The 11330-nt window shown below is 31.7% G+C and overlaps 3 protein-coding genes across 14 annotated transcripts in view; 1 reads left to right on the plus strand and 2 right to left on the minus strand.

Moving 5' to 3' along the window:
• LOC108736579 overlaps window positions 1-8290 on the minus strand; it is a 48986-nt gene extending 40696 nt beyond the window's left edge. For 4 of the 7 annotated variants that reach the window (XM_025978134.1, XM_025978133.1, XM_025978136.1 and 1 more), the window contains exon 1: window positions 7788-7894. The gene's annotated coding sequence lies outside the window, so the exon portion shown is untranslated. Of the gene's footprint in view, window positions 1-4464; window positions 4658-7787; window positions 7932-7986 lie in introns of those variants that run through there. The other 3 variants (XM_025978135.1, XM_025978132.1, XM_025978131.1) reach the window with 3 other exon arrangements.
• LOC108736588 overlaps window positions 1-8644 on the plus strand; it is a 16801-nt gene extending 8157 nt beyond the window's left edge. Inside the window, exons 2-10 of one of the 3 annotated variants that reach the window (XM_025978138.1) lie at window positions 1477-1562; window positions 2327-2479; window positions 3723-3891; window positions 5272-5441; window positions 5749-5890; window positions 6027-6495; window positions 6785-7353; window positions 7734-7961; window positions 8197-8644. In XM_025978138.1, the coding sequence (XP_025833923.1) occupies window positions 1477-1562; window positions 2327-2479; window positions 3723-3891; window positions 5272-5441; window positions 5749-5890; window positions 6027-6495; window positions 6785-7353; window positions 7734-7961; window positions 8197-8531 (2321 nt within the window). In that variant the 3' untranslated portion in view covers window positions 8532-8644. Of the gene's footprint in view, window positions 1-1476; window positions 1563-2326; window positions 2480-3722; window positions 3892-5018; window positions 5150-5271; window positions 5442-5748; window positions 5891-6026; window positions 6496-6784; window positions 7354-7733; window positions 7962-8196 lie in introns of those variants that run through there. The other 2 variants (XM_025978139.1, XM_018469060.1) reach the window with 2 other exon arrangements.
• On the minus strand, window positions 8555-11211 carry LOC108736591 (xaa-Pro aminopeptidase 1). 4 transcript variants are annotated; one of them, XM_025978142.1, is made up of 2 exons: window positions 10626-11210; window positions 8555-10195 (listed from the first exon to the last, which is right to left on the minus strand). In XM_025978142.1, the coding sequence occupies exons 1-2, from the start codon at window positions 10960-10962 to the stop codon at window positions 8655-8657; spliced, it is 1878 nt and encodes a 625-aa protein (XP_025833927.1). In that variant the 5' UTR covers window positions 10963-11210; the 3' UTR covers window positions 8555-8654. The 4 variants fall into 4 exon arrangements, with proteins under 4 accessions (XP_025833927.1, XP_025833928.1, XP_025833926.1 ...); XM_025978143.1 differs by having other exon boundaries at window positions 8555-9595; window positions 10626-11209; XM_025978141.1 differs by having other exon boundaries at window positions 8555-10198; window positions 10626-11206.
• Window positions 11212-11330: the final 119 nt, after the last annotated feature.

The raw sequence follows: 11330 nt of genomic DNA on the forward strand, positions 1-11330 counted from the left end.
TATGCAACACATCGTACACTTCAGCATAAGAAATTGCTGATACTAACTACGTAATACTACTTTGCCCTGTGTTGACCACTCATAATTTCTTTTATATATAATATTAAGACAGAAAATAAACAGGCAAGAAAAATAGCAACCGCCTTTTTGTGCGTATTACTTGAACGCTTCAAGTGTGTGTTACGAACTTTTTTTGTTTTTGTTCACTGGATCTAGATAAAATAAAAGTTTATCTTATCATGGGCAAGAATTCTTGCTTTATGGGTATAAGTCTACAGTGCTATTTAAAAACAAATGATGAAAGCAAGCAAGTACTATTGCAGATCATCAACAAAAAAAAACGTGTAGTACATGATTTAACGTTTATTATATAACTAAGGGGCGACCTACGTCTAAATTGCGCCACACGATTTTTATGATTTTTGGAACCCCCCTGATGCGCCTTTTGAACAACGAAAAACATTTGTGTATTTCGCAGTGTTAAGTTTATAATAACGTGCCTGCAACAAAGGAATGTTATCGTTATTGTATTTAGGTTTTTCCTCGGCAGGTAACGTCCCTTCGCGTTAGTCACCAGATGGGTCGATGGTCTTTCCANTTAAAGCTGCCTACGATTTTTGTATTTGAATAAGTTTTAAAATAATAAAATAAAAACACTTCATATCTTCACTACCTGAAGAAGGCACATCATCATAATCGTAAGGTCATCAGTCCTAAGACTGGTTGGATACGTACCTCCACTCTTTCCTATCCTGAGCTAAACTTCGCATTTCCCTAAAACTAAAACAACCCATATCCTTAATTTTTTGCGAACAGTATTCTAATCTAGGTCTACCTCTACCCCTCCTAACTTCCGTTTCTGCCCCTAATATGTCTCTGACTAGACCTTCATGCCTGAAAAGGTGTCCTACTAACCTATCTTACCCATTTCTTATTGACTTTCATAGAGTTCTCCTATTCTTTCTAATACCTCTTCATTTCTAACCTTCTCTATCCACGGTATCATTCGCCTGTATCACCACATTTCGAAGGCTTCTAACCTTTTCTTTTCTGTCGCGCCTACTGTCCGTGTTTCGCACCCGTACAGCGCCGTGCTCCAAACATACACCTTTAACAACCTTTTTCGAGTTTCTAAATTAATTTCTAATTTATTGAAGGCGACTCTATCCTGCGCTATCCTCTGGTTTATATCTTTACTACTGCTTCCATCCTGAATTATCTGACATTCCTAATAAAATTTATTATCTACCTTATAATAAACCAAAGATATTAATTTTTGCAGAGGAGGAATTCTTTTCCTCGGGCTTTTTTCCCGGAGGATTTTTTCCGATTACCAGTTCTAGCATTCTGATATTATGATTTCAACGCTACTACCTACTTCGAATAATATCAGTAAAGTACTTAAACTTAAAGCAAAATGTTTTATTAAAAACTGTACTTTATGGTAAACAAACGATAATAATGTAACCATATAAGGTTTGCAGAAAGAATCCAAGGAAGGAGAATCTTCTACAAAATCAGGAAAATTCACCTCACAATCTAATCTGGAGGGCACGGAAACGGTAAGTAACTACTAAAACGCGTTTGTCCACACGCCGCAATTTTTCGATAACGTTACGTATCATACAAGCAAAAAACTAAATTTTTATGACAACGCAAAAAATGTAAATGACTGAATTTGCCGTAGAAATAGTAGAATTTATTAGGTAACTTGTAATCTCAATTTTGAATTTTTTTTTTTAAAATTATCTCAAGTTTCTTAATTATTACAATTAAATTTTTAATATCAACTAAAATACCTGGTAAATTTATTTCTGTTGGGATTTTATTTTTACAAATTCGGGTCCAAATTGTAATTTTTATTGTTTGGCTTACGAAGCAACGGGCTAGTGGGATAATTTGTAAATATCGCTTTAATATTTAGGTAAATTTTCGTTTTTCATTTTCTTCGTGTAAAATGAGAAACAGAAAATGCTTATGAAATAATAAATAAACAGAAGGAAACAAGAGAGGGTTATGGGTGTTGTGTCTACCTATAAGGACCATCCATACGAATCTGTAGGGTCCGGTAAAAGCATGGTAAAATGCAATTCAGAACCATATTTATAATGGTCCAAAAATATTAAAAAGACCATGATGTTCTAGGGGGCTCATGGACAGTAAGATGTCTAACTAGATGGGCTAAGAGATTTTCAAAAATGTATTTAATGAAAAAATTGAAATGCTTATAAATATGCAATGAGTATTCAATCAGAAAAATATGTCTTCCTGTTTTAAATATAGGAAGAAATGTGTGCTATTTTACAAAATAAAATGTATTTTACAGGGCGAAACAGTAAAAACAGAATCATCATACCTCTTTACCGTTGATAGTGTCAAAGTAATGTTTAAAAACGGTAATTATTATCAAGGTCCCATTTACCGAACCTTATTTCACGGAATTGGGAAATTTGTTTGGAAAGACGGAACACAATATGAAGTAAACCATTTGTTTTGACTAACTACATGTGGTTATTCTTTTTCTTAGACTGTTTGCACACTCGGTCACTTATCGGTACTAAAAGTGGCCACGTTGAGAATTAATTTCTTCATAGAAATAATTTTTTTAATTTAAATTCAATATAGGCGTCAACTAAAACACTTTATTCCAAACGTTATCATATGATTTAAAAAGTCAAATTTAATTTGGACGCAATGTTATCACCAGTAGCTTTCATAAAGTACTTGCATATACCCTATACACAAAGCCCGAAGTGTTTCTTGCAGTTTTGCAATTTCTTGTCTCATTTTTTCTATCAGGACTCAAATGGGAGGATATTTTGTGTTTACTAGATAGCTAATAAAACGATTATTCCAACCTTCCGTACTGTTATTTATGTACATTCAAAGTTTATCTAAGTACTTGATCTATTCTTATTTCTATTAAATTATATAACGAACTGTCTGATAACAGAACCACGTTACATTCCTTATCATCACCGTAAGGTCGTCAGTCCTAAGACTGGTTGGACACGCACCTGCACTCTTTCCTTTCTTGAGCCAATCTTCGTATCTCCAACATAAACGTACGTATAAAAGCAGCTCAAGACCTTTCAGCGTATTTTCCTTTTGAAAATGTCGAGTTTATTTTAAGATTTTTACTTATAACCTAAGGTTAAATTTAAAGCTGCCTACGATTTTTGTATTTGAATAAGTTTTAAAATAATAAAATAAAAACACTTCATATCTTCACTACCTGAAGAAGGCACATCATCATAATCGTAAGGTCATCAGTCCTAAGACTGGTTGGATACGTACCTCCACTCTTTCCTATCCTGAGCTAAACTTCGCATTTCCCTAAAACTAAAACAACCCATATCCTTAATTTTTTGCGAACAGTATTCTAATCTAGGTCTACCTCTACCCCTCCTAACTTCCGTTTCTGCCCCTAATATGTCTCTGACTAGACCTTCATGCCTGAAAAGGTGTCCTACTAACCTATCTTACCCATTTCTTATTGACTTTCATAGAGTTCTCCTATTCTTTCTAATACCTCTTCATTTCTAACCTTCTCTATCCACGGTATCATTCGCCTGTATCACCACATTTCGAAGGCTTCTAACCTTTTCTTTTCTGTCGCGCCTACTGTCCGTGTTTCGCACCCGTACAGCGCCGTGCTCCAAACATACACCTTTAACAACCTTTTTCGANAAATATTTAGAAGATAATAGGGACAATTGCAGGGTGAATTTAGAAATGGGGAAATAACAGGAAAAGGAATATTAATTTACTCTGATTTGAGCTACTACAAAGGAGATTTCTGTAAAGGCATTTTGAATGGAAAAGGTATTAAATTTATTCATTCCTCTGCGATGCTCTACAATGGAGAGTGGAAAAGAGGAAAAAAACATGGTAAGTGTTATTTTATAAAATATTGCTACTAATGTTATTGTTATAAGCGATTTGCTGAGCTGATTTTTATTATTTTTTTACCATTGAGGATGCCATATTGCATAGAAGAGTTTTAAAGTGTAGCTAAACTATTTGCTTTTTTTTAACTGTATTTAAGTTGAAGAAAGCTCACTTGAGTTACCTACATTTTTTGGTATTTGCCGCTCTAAAGAACTATAAATGGCGATGGCAATCGGATATCGGAACATGTGTTACATTCTGTATGAAGCAGCCAAAAGCATACCAACATTGTCATTTTTTATATTTTTACCCAATATTCAATGAGATACATATTATAATGCATCAGGAGGAATACAATACCTATTTTATATAATAATTGAATGTTATAATTTTGAATAAATGGCACTGTCACAAATAGCTTTAAGACTTCAATAATTGAAATAATATAAGTGAATATCCTAAGGAAATTTGTGAAAACAACACAGATATTTTCTGTTTAGCCCATACAAAACTATAGTAATTGCAACAATAAATGAACTAATTTGATAGATTTTTATTGTGTAAAACACATACCTTTATTCCTTCGTGTATTATTTTTCCAATAACAGTACCATCTCTTAGGTTTCCATGGTATATTAATATACCCACTTTTACCAAACTAACACGACAATTTAAAAAAGGTTATATAATTATTGTTTACAATACTAATATCTATTCTGAATTTCCACTTTACTTGAAATGACTCTACCGAGTACCGATTACGTACAATGGTAATTCAGTAAAATTAAATTTCCTATTTCACAAGTGGTTCTTTTAATAGATTGTAGAACTATTAACATCAGTTTCAGAGTAATATCTATATTATAACAAAACAATTGTTATATTATTAGAAAAGTTATGTCAAATCGAATCAAAGCTGGTGTTTTATCTTAACGCGTAGGAATGTAAATGTCTTCTTGATAAATATTATAAGAAAAACTATGGAAAAAAACTCCTCTTAAGTTTATACCTAAGTACAAATCAGAATACTCCGATGACTTGTGGGTTACATAAGTTGTTACTAGAAATTTTAAAAAGAAACTGCGGAAAAGAATCTACATGATAGTTACGTATTATGTGGCACTCATTTCGCCTTATTCATTGTGAAAATGAAGAAAAAATAAATAAATTTTTCAGTAATATTTAAACGTTTAAAAATTATTTTCAAACAAAATAAACCCCATTTCCACAACTGTACGATTCATTAAATTCTCAAAAAGTTATGAATTCGTTTTAGTTTACTAGTAAAACTGTTTTTATATAAAATAATTATTTTAATTTTTTAATTATATTATTTATCTTAAAAACACATTTATAATTATTAAAACTGTATGTAAATAGGCAAAGGATGGCTATTGTACAAACCTGGAGTTTGGTATGATGGGGAATGGGCTGAAGATTATTATGAAGGATACGGAATGAGACGTTACGATTCACACATGTCGTATAAAGGACACTGGTTAAAAGGATTACAGCATGGAGCGGGGACGATGGTCTGGCAAAATCATGACGTAAGAAATTTAAAAAATTGTCGAATTTTTTAGTAGTAAAAGAAATAAAAGAGGACTTTAAAAAATGAAATTACTAGCACTAGTTTGTACTACGCAGCACTTAAGGCAACTAAGACCGAAAAGAGCAACGTGTTACCAATGAAAGACGACACGTCGGGAATTTCCAAAGACAACGGCCGGGAAACCCGAAAACAAATAATAGTAGTACTAAAATTACTCGTGGATAAAAATACTACATTCCCTTACCTTTTCTATTAAATTACAACTTTTCTAACATTAAAAAAAATAATTAAAAAGCTCATTTTAGATCTATATAGGTGAATGGAAAGAGGGGTTGATGAACGGTTATGGAGAATACACATGGAATGCCATATTAACCAGAACATTAATTTTTCCAATACGAAATAGTTTTAAAGGTTCATGGTTACAAGGAATGCGCGATGGAGCAGGTACCTATTTTATACCCATTATAATTTTAGAAGCTATAGAAGCAATAAATTATTAATTTTCTTTGGAGTGTTTGGAACCACATCTCTAATGAATGTAGATCACAATAATTAATATTCTAATATCCAAATATTACAGGAATAATGGACTTTGGGACAGAAGGAGGGGCAAAACTTGCCGGCATATGGCAGTGTGATTATAAACATGGCCCTGGTGTTTTTATTTGTGGAAACGGAAAATCAGTCGAAGGTGATCCACTATTTGTATTCGATAAGCCTGCAAATACCCATTCAGCTCACATATATATGAACTTTTTTGCGCCAAAAAGTAGTGAAAAAAGTGACGGTACTACTGATAATCTCGTAATAATACCATCAAAAACACTAAATGATGATGGGGAAAAATGCAAAAAAAACCTCAACGAACTTTTAAATGCGATCAACGAAACTACAGGTACAACTACCAATATGAAGAGCGAACCCTATCAAATAGTTGGCATAGACATGTATGCAGCACCTGAAGAAATTGATATTGCGAATTATTTAACATTTATTATAGATCATCTAGAGGAAGATAAACATACAAAATCTTCCGAAATTGACAAAGCGTAAGTATGCGCTTATTTTTTTTAGAAGTCAAAAATTAAAACATGATGTCTAATTAAAAAACTGTTTTGAGAAGATAGTAACTGACCTCAATAAATGACGAGAACTATTAAAAAAACATCCAGCTATTGTATATTACATTAATTATTGCTTTAAGTGCTTGAGCAACCACTACTATAAGAACTGTTCAACAAGTTTGACGCTATTTTCGACAGTGGCATAATTACTCCAATGAAAACATTGAGTCTCCTTTCCGTACAAATATTATTTAGTAAACTTTTATTTAATTAGTTTACAGGCAGATGATGTACATTTTACTACTTCTACTGACCTTGGTTTATGGGCAAGTTCTGTCGCAACTGGTAAAAAATTTGTAAAAATCGTAGAAGCCAGGCTAAATCCACCAAAAGAAAATGAAGTGGAGAATGAAACGGAATTTTCACCTGAACTGGAGGAACAACGATTTCGGGAGATTATAATAAAGCGTATGCTGTCCTTACAGGATGTGTACAAATATTATGCCACTCTAACATCACAGAAGACAACTAATTATAATGTTGTTATGGTCCGTTTGCTGCTTTGGCAGTTTTTTCGAGATATAGGAATTTTACATTACAATTACAGTATAGATGAATTGGATATGTTGCTAAATAAAAACGATGCGTGTAATTTAGAAACAGAACACTACCCCTTTGAGAAAATTTACTTTTGGCAATTTTTGCATGTAATTATTACATTAGCATTACATATTTACATGGTTAAACAGAAAATCGAATTTGACACCAGTGAAGGGATACTTGCTGGCGTTTTTACAAAATTTTTAGATGAAATTGTACTGCCAAAGTTTGGAAAAAGTAGAGGTATAAACATCCTGTTATCTACATCAAAAATTATTTTGATTTAAACAAAACAAATATGAATTAATTTAACTCACAGAGTGTAATGATTTAATTTCATCTTTGTTTATTTGTGTTTAATAATGAAAGGTTCTATTTTTTCGTTTTGGTAAACATTTACTCAGGTATATAAGTTTTTGAAATTGTCAGCGTAATAAAAAAAAAACTTTTAATTTAACAACTTTTGGTCCAGTTTTTTAAACAACTAATAGCTAAAAATTAATAACAGCGATTTTATTATAATCAATATCGAATTCACCTTTTACTTTTAATTTGCCTTTCTATATTAAAGACGTTTTATTTGCCTTATATTAAACTTTTTTAAGGCCTTCACTATTTTTTAGCTTACTGTCTGTTTGAATACAGAGATCTGTTACCTATCAGAAGTGCTTACTTACTTTATAGAAGTTTTGGGGAATCCAAATCGGCAAAGATGTTCCTTTCTAAGACATGTATACGAAAAAACCAAATTCCTCCATGTTATTTAACTTTTCAAAAGGATAAAATTCATAAGAGATTATATAGTGGCATCAACAGTGCTTCTGTGGGAAATAACGTTATTTTTATACCAGGTAGAACAACATTTTATGTAATTACTTTCTTATATTTTTAATTAAAAGAAGGTACTAGCAAATCCTTCATTAACGATTTTATTTTTACAACATCTGAAACAAAATATTTTATTAAAAAGAACACATCTTCTACTTTGTATACTCGTCCCTGAAAGGACTAATCACATTCAGAACCAACCTTTTAATACGATATATAAGCTTCTGTCAACATTTTACTAAGTACTTTTTTTATCAGGTGAAGAACCAATAGTTTCACAATCAGAAGAAGTAGTTCCGATTATTGAAGATCAACAATTTCAAGACAATATGATTATATTTAGACTACTTGGTCCAAAGAGGGTTCGCAAATGTCTAGAAGATGTCTGTCCAAACATTGTAAAAGATGAGACGATAGTTAACATGGACTATCCATTGTCATTTATTGAGTTTTATGATTTGTTATTGAAATGTGCTTTTATGTGGGTTGATAAAATTAAAGCTAGAGAACGGCGCTTAGAAAGCAAGAAAAATGTGCAGATAGATTTGCCACCACAACAAAAAAAGATTAATATTAAAGCTAAAAAGAAATAATTTAACAATATCATATTTTAAAATTATTTTGAATAAGTGTTTTATTTTTTATTTCATATAACCCATTTACATTTTCTTATAAATGCCCGACAACTTATGTATATTATACGTTGTAAATTATAATTATTTACTGATTGGTTCAGTTTCTTTCCATAACCATTTTTTAACATCAAACCGTTTTTGCGTCTTTAATATTGGACCTAAGACATCTCTACATTTTTGGTGATAATTATTCAAAGTCAAAATTTCTTCATCTGTTAACATTTCAGTTTTTATCAGCTTGGTTTGCTTAGGTACTAATGTAATAGTATTAAACGTATAAAACTGTAAATTTTCAAAGTTATAAGGGGTCGTTGCAGGCACAATCTCCACGACATCTTCTATTCGAATTCCAAATTTTCCGTTTTCGTAATATCCCGGTTCGTTGGATAAAAACATTCCCTCCTCAAGGCCTGGGTCGGCACGCATGTCTCTTTTATGTATTCCCATTGGACCTTCGTGAACATTAAGGTATGAGCCGACACCGTGACCTGTACCATGATTGTAATCAAGGCCCACCTTCCACAAAAATTGACGAGCAAATGCGTCTAAACGATTTCCTTTCACTTTCTTTGGAAAAACGATACTACCAAGCTGAAGTTGCCCTTTTAAAACCAATGTAAACATTTGCTTTTCATGATCAGTAGGAGTGCCAAAATGCAAAGTTCTTGTAACATCAGTGGTGCCATCTAAGTACTGACCACCCGAATCGCAAAGATATAATTCTTTATCTGTTATAAGAACGTCAGTTTTTTCATTAGGTGCATAGTGAATAATGGCTCCATGTGGACCAACAGAGCTAATTGTTTCAAAACTGGGCCCAGCAAAATCTTCTTGTTGACTTCGAAATTCTTCTAATTTTTTTGCTCCTGAAATTTCAGTTACATTGTTTCCACTAGCAATTTCCCTTTCTAGCCATTCAAAATAACTGCAAAGAGCTACTGCATCTTTAATATGAGAGTTACGCATTCCTTTTCTTTCATTTTGGTTTTTAACAGCTTTCATATGACTAACTGGGGACATATCTGAAATAAAAACTTTTTTCTTATCTAACAGTCTGACTAAATAACTGTTTGATTCATCATAAAACCAGACAGATTCTTTAAGGTTTTCAGCTAAAGTTTCTAAATAGTTTCCTATTTGATCATAGGACTCAACTTTGAAGGTGATACCTGGTGCTTCATGTTTCAGATGATTGTCTATATTATTAGTGTAGGATTGTTTGTTAATAAATAAGACAAAGTCTTCTTGAAGCACTACAACATAAGCAAAGAAAACAGGATTGTATTCAATGTCTGATCCTCTTAAATTTAAAAACCACGCGACTTCGTCCAAAGCAGTAAGAACTAAAGCACCGACACCTTTCTCAGTCATTTGTTTATTAATTTCCTTTAGCTTTTCAAGAACAGACTTTCCTGTGTATTTACGATCTAGGGGTATTATCTGATTATTTGGAGTCTTAGGTTTATTATCCCAAATGAGATCAATTAAATTATTTTCTACAGAAACCAGTTCCTGACCAGATGATTCCAAATGCTTCTGTAATGACACCCATTCCCTATAGGTAATAAACTTGGGATCTACACCGATTTTTGCTCCTTGTGGTAAATTTTTAGATAACCATACTTCTGAAAATTTTATACTAAATCCATTTTTAGTTAAGTAATTAAAATTAATAATAAACGGTAAAACGAAATAAAAAATTTTTGAAACTATAAATATTAAAAATGATGCCAACTTACAAAAATGATGCTACGAAGTAGTAGTATATGAACTTAATTCTTTAAAATATTTTTAAATAAAAACATGTCTAATACATTTATTACTCAATAAAATGCATTGTTTACTAAAAAACTTACAAAATTTTGTCATCTACACTACAATAAATGCAGTCTTATTATATTTACAAGAATACAGCAAAACTTTTAAAAACTTTGTATTTGTTTTATTACATTTATGTTTAGCAATAGTTTACTGTTGTGACAAAATGAATTTAGGTATATTTGCAGGTTGTTGAGATGATTTGCAAATAAAACTAAGTAATTATTAAATTACCTTGTGATGGTGTATCCGGTAAACCATCCTTCATAAGTTTCCAATTTGAATCCAATTCTTGTGAAGCTTGAAGGTAATATCGTCCATCTGTCCACAGTCGTGCATCCTGAAGTGTTACAATAGCAGTTCCTGCAGAGCCCGAGAATCCAGAAATGAATTCTCGTCTTTTATCGGCATCAGCAATATATTCACTAGTGTGGGCATCGTTGGTTGGAACTATGTATGCACTTATAGGATCTCTTACATATTTAGTATCATTCATTAAAGTTCGTAGTCTTTTTAGCAATCCAGTGGTACTTTTAAGCGAAGACATTTTTGAGATGCAGCTGATTGTCATGCAAAAGCAGAAATGTGCTAACACTAATTTCTTATAAAACTCGAGTTTATGTTTTATCAATAGATAATGAATTGGATGTCAACATGCGATTAAAACAATTTATGATAAAACAAAACTTTTCTTACATAGACAATATTTTTAAAGTCTTTATTTACATTTTATATCTAGATGATATTCTTTATTGTATTAGATAATGCTCATTAGTTGTTTTTACTCAATTTTACCATGATTTTACTCATTTTACTTTTTGTTGGTTAGGTCCATAGAGTAAAGTCAATTTTTGCAAATTACCACAGAACATGTAAAGAAAACTATTGGTATTAAAATTTAAAAATTTCTCTTTATAATAAGTATTTAATATCTTAATA

Source organism: Agrilus planipennis, unplaced genomic scaffold, assembly GCF_000699045.2.
Source record: "Agrilus planipennis isolate EAB-ADULT unplaced genomic scaffold, Apla_2.0 scaffold108, whole genome shotgun sequence".
In the NCBI taxonomy this organism is placed as follows: domain Eukaryota; kingdom Metazoa; phylum Arthropoda; class Insecta; order Coleoptera; family Buprestidae; genus Agrilus; species Agrilus planipennis.